The 15,498-nt window shown below is 48.8% G+C and overlaps 1 protein-coding gene across 2 annotated transcripts in view; it reads left to right on the forward strand.

Annotated features, from left to right (window-relative positions):
• Csmd1 (CUB and Sushi multiple domains 1) overlaps window positions 1–14,372 on the forward strand; it is a 1,477,900-nt gene extending 1,463,528 nt beyond the window's left edge. The window contains exons 65-70 of one of the 2 annotated variants that reach the window (XM_063234987.1): window positions 670–714; window positions 3,362–3,523; window positions 4,759–4,871; window positions 5,642–5,729; window positions 9,175–9,307; window positions 11,400–14,372. In XM_063234987.1, coding sequence (XP_063091057.1) covers window positions 670–714; window positions 3,362–3,523; window positions 4,759–4,871; window positions 5,642–5,729; window positions 9,175–9,307; window positions 11,400–11,559 — 701 coding nt within the window. In that variant the 3' untranslated portion in view covers window positions 11,560–14,372. The remainder of the gene's footprint in view (window positions 1–669; window positions 715–3,361; window positions 3,524–4,758; window positions 4,872–5,641; window positions 5,730–9,174; window positions 9,308–11,399) is intronic. The other variant, XM_063234988.1, reaches the window with a different exon arrangement.
• Window positions 14,373–15,498: the final 1,126 nt, after the last annotated feature.

Genomic DNA, 15,498 nt, shown 5'->3' on the forward strand with positions numbered 1-15,498 from the left:
CAGGTACTACCCAAACAGAGATGACACCCACAAGCTGAGTTCTAAACTGTGACCAGAAGAAGAGGACCTCAGTGATTTCATCTCTGGGTTCCAATTTATTCACAGTTCTCAAGTCAGGAAGCGTTTGCCTATATGTTTCTTTTGCCCTTTCCCGTTGGAAGTAGAATATAAACTTTGAAAAGTAATACTCTGGGGCAGTTTGATATGAATCTATAAAGGCTAGCAGATTATAAATCTAACTCAGAGACCAAACTAGACAGGAAGCAAGGAGAGTGACCTGATGCTGTCAGTGTCAGCCTGGAGCAGGGCTGGAAAATCCAGGGGCGAGGGAGGAGGACCCCTTTGTGCCCTTGGGGTCACCTGCAGTGTGAGGCAGCAGGTCCCTGGTGGGACATTGGGAACCACCCTCATTTGCAAGGCTCTCTGTTGTAGCACTATCCAGGGGGACACACACCATCCACAGGGTGCACACGGCCTCCCCACAGAGCCAGCCCCCGACAGACACGGAGCGCATCCTGCCACCGACACACAGGTTTAAGTGCATATGTGTACCAGACTCATATTTCATAGGTTTAAGAATCCGGAAGAGGAAAACTGATTCAACTTGACATTTTTCAACTTTATTCAAAAAATGCTTTTGAAAATGATAATTTGTCTTTTTACTTGTAGGTAAAGGAGTGAGAGAAGTTAATGAAACAGTTACTAAAACTCCAGGTTTGTATTCCAGAACAGTTACAGATTTCAGTCCGATGAAGTGTCTTGTTCTCTACTACCTTTGGCACAGCAAAGCGATTTTTAGACTTTGGATTTCTGAGTGCATTCATCCGTGGAAAGTTAGGGTTTCCAACCCTGATTTCTTGCACCTCAGTGGAATTTTAGCGGGAGGATATCACACAGGAGCAAAGCCACCATTTACCATACGATGCCTTTGTATTTGGGGAGCAGAAAGGGACACAGTGGACCCCAGTGTGGTACGACGGAGAGCCTTCTAAATAGGGTGCGGTTCCCTCCTGACACAGCCAGCGCAGGTGCTCACTCGGTCACTCAGTTCGGCCCCTATGGCGCATTCTCCATGTCTCCAGCCCGCGCCCTTCTGGCCTGCTGGAAACAGCCCCTGCTAAATGTGCCTGAAGGAGGCAGCTCTGTCTCCTGAGGAGGATTTTGTTCCTGGAGATCATCCAGTGTAGTGGATCAGTGGTATAAATCTGCATCCTATTTAAATAGCAGGATGTACCTCCCCACCGTAGTATATTGATTAAGCCAACTTCCCTTCTTTAAACCAGAATTGGTAAACCTTATCTATAAGGGAGACTACCTGACTAGCACTTTTCTTACATGGATTTTAAACCCAGGATTCTTGGACATAAAGTTCTATTTTAGCATCAATGTGGAAAAAAATATTTGCAATGCTATTAATTCAGAATGCTGTGTTACACATTTAATTCTTAGGGTAAAATGTACCAACATAATTAGAGAAATCACTCCAGTGTGCACAAGGAAGAATAAAAAGTGTTTTACATTTATGGACAGTTTTATTGAAATATTACTTAAAAACAAATGACAGAAATCATTACTTTCTCCAGGCAATGCTTTCTTCAGTGGAAGGAAACACAACACTTTTGTTTTTAATGCCTCTGTGGTCTTTCTTCTGTTTTCTATTTGCTTCTTTCTGTTTGAGATAGTGCATTACCTGCAGGTGCTTCCCACAGGCCCACATGCTGTTAACAACAGATCTCTTCACCTCTGTCTTGAGCAAGGCACCTAATTAGTGGGTTCTTTGTCAGGGTGCTACTCTCTAACACAGCTCAGCTATTCCAGTGCTACACTAAGTGCAAAACAGGAGCAATCAGTCAGACACCCTGGACCCGAGAAAGCTGGCCTCCCCCCCAGGACCATGATCATAGTCTAAGCCACTGATGCCTCAGTCCACCCCATGAGGCCAGCCCATTACCACAGGGCACTGGGGAGTGTGGCTTAGGGCGGGGCTGGCTTATAGGTGCAGCTCCTCAGCTGAGCATGAGTTCCACCTGGGCGAAGCAGTGGGGCGTAGCCATTGATTTTAGTCTCTAAATGCAAGCATTTTACTGGTGGGGTCCCAGTTCAGATGAGGGCCTGTCTGAGTGCTTGTGGTGAGCAGGAGTGTCTGATGTCAGTTATTCACAAGCCAGCGCCTCAGATGGCAGCAATTTGTAAATAAGTGTTGGTGTCTCGGTGTTTAATTTACTCAGGTTTTGACTTTTACTATCTGTGTCCATAAATTGGGGATACTCAAAGGCATAGTGAGCTAATAGCATCTGTTCTTCTTGGCTGCCTGCAGGCAGGCGGAGTCCTGTGTGTGTGGCTGGGTAGGTAGGCAGCTGCACACAGCTGTGTGCAGAGAGAGACTCGTGGCCAGGGGACGGCATACATGTGGGGACTTAATCGTTGCAACTTTAATTGGATCAGCTAAAAATACACATGGGGTGAAACAAGCAATCTTCATTTTTACACACAACCAAAGTGCCTTGGCCAATCCCACTCGCAGAGGACTGTGACTAAATAAGTGGTCGACATGCCTCAGGAGCAGAGGGACGGAATGGAGGGAGATTTGTGCGTCCATCACCGGATGCACCTTAACTAACGCTGTGCACATGCTCACATGTTATATATAGCTACTAGCAGAGATGTGAAAATGAATTTGATGTTGTTCTAAGTGAAAGCAAGAGAAAACCTCAGCAATCTGCACATATTCCTGCCCCAGATGTATTTTACACTTTAAGAAGACTTCCTGACTTTCCTATATGAATTTAGGAAGCGCAGACAGAAGAGACAGTAGAGAGGGACTTGTGTGCCTGTCCTGACCCAGGGTGGCTTCCACATGGGGTCAGAGTAGCTGGAAGTCAGCGAGCCAGTGTGCCCGGGCGGAGAGCAGCCCTTGCCTCCCACTCTGCACAGGAAGCAGTGCTGGAAATGAGCTCGTGGAGGCCCAGGGTATCTGGCCCCGACCTGGCTCCTCCTTGTGAGCACTCTGTGCATTCCCAGTGTGGGCTGGACGCCAGTGAGCCAATGATAGCCAGTTCAGGGCTAAGTCTAAAGCATTCCTGCTGAGCTCTGTAAACCCCAGCCTACATTGGCACCAACACTCCCATGCCCCTGCTCTCCAAGGTACATCCCCAGCAAAACACAGATGGCCACACACTTGGGCATCATCCCACCTGCTGCTCCAGATTCTTTCCCACGTGATGAGGGGACAGTGCCCAGGTTTTCGGTGAGGTCCTCATGGTGGGCTGTGAGCGGCCCTGAACAGCGCCACTGTAGCTGACTTGTCTGAGCTTCCCCTCCTGTGTGCACTAACATTCGTCTGTCCCCTCACTTCCCACAGTTCCTTCTGATGTATTTTTCGCCAATTCCGTGTGGAAAGGATATTATGAATATTTAGGCAAGCGGCAGCCTGCCACTCTGACTGTTGACTGGTTCAATGCCACTAGCAGCAAGGTGAACGCGACCTTCACGACAGCTCCGCAGGTACAGCTGGACCTCACAGGTGGGTTCCGCTGTCTTTCTGCCAAGAGCCTACATGCCCGCTCTGGGAATGTGGCGTGGCATGGGCATTTGTGTTCTGGGTGGTTGGTGCTGTCTGCACTTTCTGGCAGCTTCCAGAGGAGGGACAGAATTTCCTCAATTTCCTCCGTGCCAGCACTGAACCGAGACTGGCGTTTATATTCAGATACCTCCATCTGCTGTCACTCTTCCCTGCATCCACGGAGGAGGCTTTGGTCTGGTGACTCCACGGTTCAGCCTTGGGGTGCCCTGCTCTCCTGGGGAGTACGTGAGGCAGGACTGGGCCCCATCGGGCCCCAGGGATGTGCAGATCTCCTGGCTGTGATCTCTGTGTGGGGAGGGAAACAGGGCTTCTGTTGTGATGTCTACGGGTACTGTTGTCTGATTTGTGTGCATTTCCCCCGAAGGCACATTACATTCCCTCTGCTCATAGCTGTGGGACAGGGGCCCAAAGGTCACAGGGCACCTGAGATCAGGAGCTTTGGTGTGAATGGACAGCTATCCTCGGAGCCCCTAAAATCCTGCTGGTCTGTGGGCAGCAGGTTCTCCACTCTGTGTCCTCCTCTCTCAGCTGATGGACTGCCCTGCTGAGCTTTCCTGGTGTCACTGCCCTGAACCTCCCATTTTCCCCATATATTGGATACAGTGGGTTCAACACTCTGTGACATCTGCTTGTTTGCATATTTATTTATTGATTCCCCCTTTGTCGGGGAGCTGGCCACAGGTGCCACTCACGCCCCACGTGTGCACTGGGGCCTCCCCGGGCTCCACCCCCTGCCACTCTGCATGGTGAGAGGCACTGATGCTATGCCACACCTCTTGGTGGATCCTCACTCACTCACTTGCTGCTTAGTGGGTATGAGGGCTGAGGTCCTCTGGGTGCAGCTCTGTTGTGAGTTAGGGTACTGCTCTGTTCTCCCTTCATATGCCTGTCCTCAGAAACGGTAAAACCCAGGTGCAAAGCATGGCATCTCTTCCTTAGAAAACCTGAGTATGGGTTTGCTTTGATTCCTTCTGTCAGGTAAAGGATCTGGATTTGGCGTGGGGAGCACAACTATCAGGACAGATGCAGGCAGAGACAGGAAGGAGCAGAGACGTTCGGGTGTTCATGGGGAAAACACATCACTAAAAGTTGCATTTGAAGGCTCTCGGGAGTTCTGCGCAATGGGCAGGTACCAGGTACCGCAGCAGGGAATGACCACAGTGGCCTTTCCGCAGGGGTCTACAAGAAGGAGGAGGCTCACCTGCTGCTGAAAGCATTTCAGATGAAAGGCCCAGTGGATATTTTTGTGAGCAAGTTTGAGAACGACAACTGGGGCCTGGATGGCTACGTACGTATTCATCAGAGCCTGGAGATGCAGTGCGGGTTCCCTTGCACAGCGTGGTCAGGGCAGGAGGGTGACTCCTGGAGGTTCCAGGTGGCTGAAGCTCGCTCTTCACAGTTGCGGAAAGCAAGTCTCTGAAGTGAGAGATGAGTCATCAGGAGTGCAGGGCTGGTGCTGCTGAGGCCAGCTCTGTGCTGGCATGGAGTGTTCATCTTGGCCACTGGGTAGCACAACCAAGGGGAAACAAACACTCTGGTAGTGCCATAGGAGGCATCACCATGACAGCCTGTGGTCACCCCCTGGTGGAGGCATTACCATGACAGGGTGTGGTCACCCCCTGGTGGAGGCATTACCATGACAGCCCTTAGGGTAGTCCCCTGGTATCTGCTGTACCCTTACCTTGTCTCACTCCCTGCAGATGGGGCCACACAGTCTCATGGGTTACAGAGGCCAGGGCTGTGATGCACAGGACTTGAATTTGCAGAATATGGGCTGTTCGTGAACTCAGGTGGGGTCTGCCCCAGGAGGGCGGCTACCACAGCAGTGAGTAGCATGGCATGATGCCACTTGGGGCCACTTGTGTAAGTCAGCTGAAGTTCGCCTCTGTATTGATCCCCGACTTTTAACTGTAGATGATTCACTCCAAGGAGTTTGGAATCATGAAGATTGGAGCCCCTACTATTAAATCTGAGCTGTGCTGTTACAGTGTGAAGGAGGATGAGTCCACAGGCTTCACGCTTCCCACTCATGCATGCTCTCCCTTCCCTGTGCACCAGGTGTCCTCAGGACTGGAGAAGGAAGGATTCACTTTCCAAGGCGACATACATGGGAAGGACTTCGGAAAATTCAAGCTAGAAAGGCAAGGTGAGTACACGCACGACATTTTAAAAGTGAATCTCAATTTGGCCTTCAAATGATCAAGCTGGGAAGACTTGGAAAGAATGTGACTCCGAAAGAAATGGGCAGGAAAACAAGAAGCGTTCAGCAGTCCACACAGATTTCTCATCAGGGTCGTGTGGAAATTCTCCTCAAAACACTCAGATCTCAAGAGCAGTAAGCTGTTCATGTTACATATCTGTCATAAAGGAATTGCTTCGATGAACTTTTCCCCAATGAAATTCATTAAACGGGGTACGACTGGGTCGAACTGTTTGGTTCCAGGGGTGAGGAGTGAAGGTGGAGTGGAAAGGTCCACTGCATGGGAAAGGAGTCGCCTCTAGGCAGACACAGATGCTCCTTCCTTCGCCAGCATTTTGTTTTTATTCTAGTATTGGATAGAGAAGGAAATACAGGGAAAGTCACAGGAGGTCCTCCCCTCAGACCTAGCCATGATGAAGATGATGATTCTGGTTTCTGGTGGGCAGGGGGCTTCACATGCACAGAGCAACCCCTGCCTTGTCCCTTAGTCGCGTAAGGATCAGAGGTCTGGACTCAGCTTTCCAGAGGTCTGCGTCCAGAGGTCTGGACGCAGCTCAGGAATACTGTAGCACAGCCTGAGTTGTGGAATTCCCTTACCCTTCACCCTCAGGGTCCCTGTAACATGTTGGCTTTATAAACAAGTGTGTTGCCATGCAGGCTTTGGTCCCAGGGCCCACGCAGAGGCTCAGCAGAGAACACAGGTCCATGCGGTGCTTGTGACCAGTGAGCTCCTACACAGAACCTCTTTGCTCGATTGCTCTCCAACCTGTGTATCGGCACACTTTATAAAAAGCAACATGTGGACCCCAAAAGGAAATCAGTCCTAAATGCTCAACCTTCATCATTTCAAATTGAGTACCATTAAGTGGAAGACCTTTAAATTATTCCAGCAAAGGCTGAGCTAATTCTTCAAACTGGGTTATGTTTTATCAAGTAATGGATAGAATGGGCTCCCGGGGTCAACACTAACTTCAGGGAAGGTTTCCCTTTTGCTTTGGGGAGAACCTCACAGGCCCTCATCCCATTTGCTTCCTTTGTCAATCCTGTGTAACCTTCAGGCTCACAGATGCAGGTGGAGACAGGATCTCAATGAAGTGTTGTAGAAAAAGACAGGAAATGTCCACAATGGGCAGCATCAGTACACTGGCTACTGGTTTCATGTAAATCCATCAATAAAATACGACGCGCCTTCAAAGATCCCATCTCTTTCCCATGTGGCCCATGGAAGAATCTCAAAATCTGTGGTCAAATTTGAAAAGCGGCATAAAATGTGAACATATGATATTCTTGACTTTTGGAAATATCTATGAGAAAGAAAAGACAGATAATCAGAAATACTACATTGTTGGAAAGATATTTTTTTAAAAAATCTGTTCCTGAAAAGAGGAAGAGCCTTCATTTCCCTGGTATTGTTTGTTTCCCCCTCTTTTATGCTGTTTTATTTGCTACCAGATACCTGTGTCATGAATCAAAAGAGGTCTGGTTGGAATTAACTGGGAACCTCCCATAGCAGCCTCAGTTCAGAGTGAATTTAACTCTGAGCTTCACAGAGCTCTGGCTCTGCACTACTCTTTGTCATGGTGTGGTTTCCAGAATCCCACCATGAGATCCCACTTGGAATCTCTAAGTCTACTATGGACAAAAGCACACAGTTTGGTTTGAAGGTAGTAGGAAAGAGCTGTGGTTAATTTTAGCAGAATACAAGTTCACACAATGAGGCAGAAGACTCAGAGTTGTGGAAGTCTGAAGGATTCCCTCCGAGGGGGTCACAGGAATCTCAGAGTGATAGAAACCAGCAGCGTTACCTAGTGAAAACAACCTTTCTGTCCCACCAGAGGCTCTGGCTCTCTGCTGCAGGGCAGGTTCTGGGGAGCCTGTAAGGAGACCAGCTGGAAGAACACGCCTGGGAATGTGGGCGGGCAAACAGTGGCCACGCCCCATGCTTTCTTCTCAGCATACTCTTAGTTATGGAGTTGCTGCCTGTGGAGCAGAGACCAAGCCAGCCCTGGTTCCTGGCTGTTACTGCTACCCCTCTGCTCCAGAACCTGCTAGCATGGCCAGAACATGGGGGACACTGGATATGGGCCCCAAGCTCTCGCACCACGATACCCTGGGAATAAAGGCTGAGCTACACAGATCTAGCACCTCTCATGGAAACCAGTGCCCTGGTAGAAGCTTGGAGGTTAGTGGCCCCCATGCCTATTCCTGCATGCTCAGAAAGTCTCCCCTCCATGGTGGCTTGGGAGGAAAGCTGCAAAGGTACGACTCCTTTACAAAGTATGTCCAACTGTTAAATGATAGACAGGAACAGTCATGTATCTATGGAAGCACAGGAAAACAGACCATCCAAAAATTATATGAAAATTCAAGAATTTTGATATAAACCATATTTTAAGGATTTTAATATTTGATTGTTCCCTTGCATTTATAGTTTCTAAAAAGAAATGAGATGTCTCTTTCAATTCAGCACTTCATAAATTCTGGAAATATACTTCAAAAAACTAGACCAACTTGTCCACAAGTCTGCTAAGTTCAGAAGGCTCTAATCATGATCCATTATACATATAGTTAAGTGACTCCATGCAGTCAGGGCATATAGGCTTCAAAATTGTGTTTTATAAGGAGGCCTCACAGCAAGCCTCCTGCTTTGATAAAACATGTTCTTGTGATAAAGTGTTGCCTTGTTTGAATTTCCAACACCGCCTGTGTCTCAGTGACTCACATGTGCCTGGGCACTGCAGATGCAGACCGTCAGGCTGAGGGCCATCCCCTCCCCATGTCTGCCTCCCTCCTTCTGGCAGCACCTGTGCCTCTGCCCCCTGCCATGTCCACACTAGTGGGGGCATCCTGACCCAGACTGGGCTCTAGCTTCAGGACTTCTAAGTGACCTAGAAAACTTTGGAAAATGCCCCAAATAAAAAGCAGTAACACTTACGTTTTCACATAGGGAGGATTGACACCATTTACATAGAGAGCTGAGATACTTGCATAAGTTTGATGACTATAATTTTTCAAAATCTGGCCTTAGAACAGGAGAAAGGAACCAATACTATGGGTCTCTCTACATGGACAAAGATAGGTTGCTTTCTGATTGATTCTTTTGCAAAGAAAAATAGCAATAACTAAACACATGTCAAAATATCTAATGACCCACTCACTTTTCAGGCATTTGAAATTTGAGACTCTTTCATAGGATTGTTGGGTATTAACAAAGAATACTCTGAGATTTTCTTTTTAATCTTTGTCATTAAAATGGGTATTAAAGTCTTCTGGAAAGTGCTCCAGTGGGTTCCCTGCAGAGCTGAGTCTCCTGCTTCTCCTGACATTTGCATCCACTTATAAAATCTGTCATGTTTAAACCTGCAGATTAAATATTCTTCTTCCCTTCCAGATCCTTCAAGTTCTGATCAAGATCCTTCAAATCAGTACCACGGCACCAGCAGCGGCTCGGTGGCAGCTGCTATCCTGGTTCCCTTCTTTGCTCTAATCTTATCAGGATTTGCATTTTACCTCTACAAACACAGGTACCTAACTGCAGGAGCGAGGGGACTACAGCTCTCTGGTGTGTGGCTGGTTCTGCTCCTGCTCCTGCCTTTCCTGTTGCCCTATGCCCTACAGTGCAGGACTCACTCTTGTATAGGGATGTGGTAGGCTCAGGGGCATTAGCCTTGGTCTTTGTTTTTTGTCTGACTTTATCAAGGGGACACAAATAAGTAATTGGCCTTAAGAGAACAGGCAAGTGGGTTAAGGAGTCCTAGGCTTTGCCAACAGGGGTGGAAACTGGGAACGCTGAGGGTGCTCCAACTCCCTCCGGAGGGACCAGTGCTCATGGGGCTCCGGTTAGCTCCCAGGAGTCCAGGATTCATGCATTGTGACTAATTCATCCTTTGAGAAGATAAAACACTGAAATTTTAATATACATTAAATAATATGTGTCCCATCTCTTGAAAAACTCTTCTGAATAATTATTTACAAATTCTAACTGAAAAATAATTGGGTGAAAACAACTCTTTTGGAATGGATATTTTCTTTGGGATTAATTGGGATACAAAAAAAAATGGTTGTGGAGGCATTGCTGTCCCTGATGGCATTGCTGCCATGTGGATGTCACTCCGGGGAATTTGCCAAAGTGCTCTCAAATATGATTTTAAATAACAGTATTCCCCACAAATATTATCAAGCTGTTATGATCCCTGGAATAATATTGAACTATCTTAACTGGGCCAAATGTTTATATAATATGCACATTTCCACTTAAACCTTAAAAAACATAGAAGTAATATGGAGACAATACTTTTAGTACCATATGACAGAGCTTGTTTAAATATGTGCTTTTTTATACTTTTACAATGTGTAAAACAAAGCCTCTGATGGATTAGTTGCCCCTAGGTCTGTCTTCTTTTGCCTGTGGTATACATTGCTCTTATTTTAAAAGTGTAACCCAGTGAAAAACCTGAGGTGGCCTTTGCAGAACTGAAGGTCCGCAGGCAGGGGTGCAGCTCAGAGACACAGCTCCAAGTAGGCCCTGAGCTGCATCCAAGCACCTGGGAAATAAACAAGCAAGGACCAGTCGGTCCCACCAGCACCTTTTCTCTTGGAGAGGAAGTATGCCCTGCACAGACATCTGAGACACAGCCTGCAGCTTTTGTGCAGGCCACTGTGGGAGTCAGTGACACACAGACCAGTTCGTCCCTTGAAGGGATGCACACTGAAAGTGTGTCTTTTTCAGAGTTGATCCAGATACCCTCACAGCCCTGGAGGCCAGATGTCAGAACTGATAATGCCTACCAAAGGTTTGGCCTTCACCCAGGGCAAGGGTTACCACACCTTACGCACCTTTTGGTCTCTCTGTCCCCCTGGGTCTTTGCATTCTCCAAGGCCTCTTTACCCATCCACGCACCAGCACTCCCAGCCTTGGAGATGCAAATGTCCACAGGAGTCCCAGAGACTCTTGTCCTGTGAAGTGAGAACACCACACAGCTCCCAGGCATTTACATGTAGGTTAAACACCACGGTGGCTTACATTGAACCTGTGTGTCAGTGTGCCTTCAGCACCTGCCTCAGATGTGGTGTTTACACACAGCCTGGGAGCTTCCCCACGGCACCAGTGTCAGGTGGCTTTACGAGAAGCCCTGGGAAGACCCAGGTCACAGTCCAACCTGGCAGGGGATGGCCTGGGCTTGTGTGGATATCCATGTACCATGAAAGCCTCTCCATCTGGGTGCCACTGAGCCCCAGTACTACTAGAGTTAAGGATGCGGCCATCCTCTGCCTCCAGGGAGGGGCCCGTGAGGCCAGTGTCCCCTCAGGTGTGTAGGGTTGTGAGATCCCTGCTCCCTGCTGTATGGCACGGGTAATCTGCAGGAAGGAAGAGCCCTGGCTGCCTGGCGCTCTGTGGAACTGTTTTCCCTGCACTCCTGCCCTGTCCAGGCAGAGCACCCTGCCTTCCCTTGCACACACACCCCTTGGAGAGCGGCTCAGTGCTTCTCCCCAGAAACGTGGCCTCCCACTGCACACCATCCCAAGCCTGCTAGGTCAGGTCCCTGTGAGTCCCTAGCTGGTAACACTTGTGCTGCTGCAATCCAGTTCTGACTGTGCCCCCTCTTCTCCTTCTAGAACAAGACCCAAAGTCCAATACAATGGCTATGCAGGACACGAAAACAGCAACGGACAAGCTTCCTTCGAAAATCCCATGTATGACACAAACTTAAAACCCACAGAAGCCAAGGCTGTGCGGTTTGACACGACTCTGAACACAGTGTGCACGGTGGTATAGCCGCAGTGCTGGCCTGACCCATAGCCATACCTCTGAAGGACAAGCAGTACTTCCTTTGGTGCCATAGACCACACTTCCTTCTCTCTCGCTCTGCTGCAGCACCTTCCTCCATCGTCTCTGGGTCCTGATGGGAGCCTCCACCTGCTCCTTGGGGAAGCGTCTCCTGAGGACCGGACTGCAGACATGGATTCCTAAGGTGTCTGCTGAGGCCCAGGCATACTCCAGGGAGGAGTGTGAGCCCTGAGACATGCCAAGTCTCGGGCCCAGAGCCCGCTCTCTGCGGCCCGGTGCCCTTCAGTGCAACCTCGGGGCACGCGAAGGCATCCTCCTGGCACGGCGACCACATGCTAGCTCCGCAGTCCGTGTTTTCACTTTCCTTTGACTCCCCACAGACACAGATGCTTGAAAAGAAAAAGAAAGTTTTCCTGAGGAAGACACCTTTCCAACAGATGTGCACACCTACAAACGCTTCTCTCTGTCCTTCCTGAGACCCAGCAAGCTTTGAGGACCTCACGGCTCCCAAATGTCCACCACGAGGGACCTTTGCCAATTTCCCAGCCAGCTTTCTATTGCAGAATTTTTGATGCACAATTTTTTGCACTAGGGTGTAATGAATGATTGAGTAAGACTCTGATAAAAAATAAACTGATCACACAGGGTTTATACACACTCTGCGTTGTGCCAGCTACATTTCCCACCATTGGTTCCGTTGGAGTGCAGGAGAGTCCCCAAACCCATGACAGATTGAGAAAGGAAAAGCAGTGCGGAAGAAATTCAGGTTTCCATCGCTTCTACCAGCTCCATGTGTTTTTATACCCATTGACAATGTCCAACAACAAAACCAGAGGCCTTTTATTTTCCATGTTTCCTTCCTTTAGGATTGTAGTGACCCAGGTTTTGTCTCTGATGTACATTGAGGCCAGGTGGCTTGTCACGATTTCCATTTGCCATGTACAGATGTGAATAGTAATTTATTTTTAGGTAGCTCGCAAACCTGTGGGTCTTGGCTCGCAGTCCCGCCTTCCCTCTGGCACCATCGTCTCCTTCCTTTTCCGTGCACGGCAGCACGGCATGGTCAGGGCCGGCACGCTAGTGTGTGCCTCTCATGGCGACCTGCTCTGTGCTTCTGTTTCCTGCTTTAGAATTCCAGACAGGAAGACCGTTGCCGTGATTCTACAAGCTTAAATTCATGACAGGTAGAATTATAAAGTGTGGAATACATAAAATATGTCATGTTCCCCAAGTGGATAAAATGTTAAAACATGGATAGATGTGACCATGAGAATGTTCTGTAACAAATTTAAAGTGAAGATCATGTTTATTTTTATTTATAATTGTTTGATAAAGGTATTTTTGAACAGATATGCTTATTTTATTATTTGATGCTGAGGTACACACTCCACGCCAGGAAGGTCCCCTGAGCATTCTACTTCCTGAAAGCCAGGTGCCACTGGCCTTGGTTTGCTGCAAGATTGCGCAGGCCTTGCTTTGAAACAGGAGTAGGCCTCTGTGCAGTCTGCTTGTGAGTGCAGGGCCTTTCAGGTGACACAGGAAGCCTGGAGCCCACCGGGGGCCAGCCCATCCCTCTGAAAGTCCTATCCTGGGCTCCCTCTATGAGCACCAGCTGCCCACTTCCGGTGAGCTATGTACCCGAGTCCACACTGCTGGGTCCAAATGGTGTGCTGCACTTGGGCACACGCTATCGGGTCAAGCTCACCTGCGGGGACCTGTCTCTTGCCTGTCCAGGTCAATCCAGTGAGGTCCACGGGAGCCACGCTCCTGATGTGCACTGAGGCGAGGCGGCGGCAGTCAGAGGGCTGCTGTGTGCAAGGGAGAACAGGGTCACTATGTACATTCGGTGTATATATATATACATAGAGCTATATATATTGTACATATCTACGTTTGATCACTCAGAACAGGTGCAAACTGCTGACTCGAGAGTCTGATCAACTCCCTGTCCCCGGATTCCCAACTTGCTTGCTGGTCAATGACAGAACGAGCCCTGCAGTACCCGGAGGACACACACACACACACACACACACACACACACACACACACACAGGAGCCACAGGCAGGCACGGGGGTGGCTGCTGGGGCATCTACCCTAGATGCTCTGGAGCCAAGTCCTGGGGGCTGTCAGCTCCCGCCAAGGTGTGCAATGTCTCGCTTGTCCCTTCCCCACCTCGAGTGCCCAGGTCATGGGGTGGCCAGATGTGCCTGCCCCTTGGGGCTGCAGCACAGAGTGGGGAGCGGCTGTGCGGCCACGGGTATGGGCTTCAGACCTGTGTAGACTGCTGCTTGTCCCACATCTTGCCTTCCTTCAGGCTAGCTGCAATAATTTTTTTTTCTTCTGTAAAATATTTTGTAAGCAACAACGTAAGAAGCTATTATGGAAAGGGGAAAAAGGAAGCTGGCGTCACGGTCAGGAAACCCATCGCCACCCCCATCACCCACACGCTGCTGTCACGAAGTAGGTGCAAAAGACCTTTTTGTACAGAGATATATTTTTTATGAAGAATTTGTAAAATTATTAAATATGCTGTAATTTTTTGATTAATGTAGGTAAATTGTTAAAAATGTTTTTACAATACAAAACTGTAATTTTCTCAATAACGTAAAATGTACCATCTCTAGCTGATTTTCAGTTCCAATCCTATTACACATGTATTAATATTAAAGTGGCCTGTTAAAATGAACAGTATCTTTTTTTGTCAAAAAAATTATAAAGAGAGTGTAACATAGCCTGTGCAATGCCACCTATCTTTAAAGCAAATCAGAGTTCTAATTAAATATTTAATTTTAGATTTCTACTTTCTCCTGTGGCTTTATTTAAGCTGTGGTGTGTGCACATCAGCCAGTCACAAGGGTGGACGTGGCGAAGGTGCGTGTAAAAAGCCTCGCCTGTGATCAGCCTGAAATTCTGAGTTTCCCTGAGACGTCCGCATCCTGTCTGCATCAGCAGTGAGCAGGCTCCCGAGGACCCACCGCACAGACCCTCGGGGCCTGCAGATTTCATCTGGTTGGAGCGAAGAACCAGTAGTAACCCTGTGGTTTATGCTCCTTTTTTACCGGGAGGTCGTTCTGTAAATGCTGGAAAGGGGCATATGAGGCACACAGAGGCCTGTCCGACAACACAGATCCAATACCCACGTGAGGAGCTGTGCAGAGACTGGGTCTCTCCCCGCACCCCTCAGGCACCTGCCAACTCCTGTTCCTGGGCTGACAGGACCAGCATGGCCCGGAAATGAAATGTCTTATAGACAAACAGGATTTGCTATTAGGTTTCCTGATCAAGTTACTGAGAAGAAGAATGAAGCACACACAGCCGCACGCTGGCTCAGAGATGAGTCTGGCATCCACCTTCTGTCCTTGGTGCCCCCAGGCCTGGCCTGTGCTCAGCTGCCCATGACTGAGGCCCAGCTGAGTGGGAGACACCTCTGACATGAGCCTCAGGGGTCACAGTGCTCCTGATCTGGAGGGGAGGGAGTCCTCGTGCTTTACAAATTAGGTCAGGAAGCAGAAATTCAGAGAAGCTCCTTATTCTACACAAAGAAGTGCAGGTGAACTAATGTCAGAGGCACTGTCTCTTGTTACAGCTCAGTCTTCTTTCACCCAAAGAATCACACGGACGACCCACCGACCAGGGGTAGGGGTTGATACTTCCCCAAGCCTTTTGGTCACTGTCCCTTTTAGCCTCTCCCCTGCTCCTAGTAAACCCTGCAGTCCCTGCAAGCTAGGGATCCCAGGAGAAATGAAACCCATTTTGCCTTAACACCCCAGCATGTTCACACACACACCCCCTTGGGAGTTGGTGGCAGAGGATGGTGGGCCCAGAGCCCTGCGGAGACTCTGGGGAAAGCAGTGCCTTCTTGTTAGCATCCCGTGGGGACAGACCCCTTCCTTTTGTCTGCAACGTTCGCTTTGAGCCCTCAGCCT

Source organism: Cavia porcellus, unplaced genomic scaffold (assembly GCF_034190915.1).
Source record: "Cavia porcellus strain 051 isolate PalLab524CR breed Dunkin Hartley unplaced genomic scaffold, mCavPor4.1 scaffold_24, whole genome shotgun sequence".
Taxonomy (NCBI): Eukaryota; Metazoa; Chordata; class Mammalia; order Rodentia; family Caviidae; genus Cavia; species Cavia porcellus.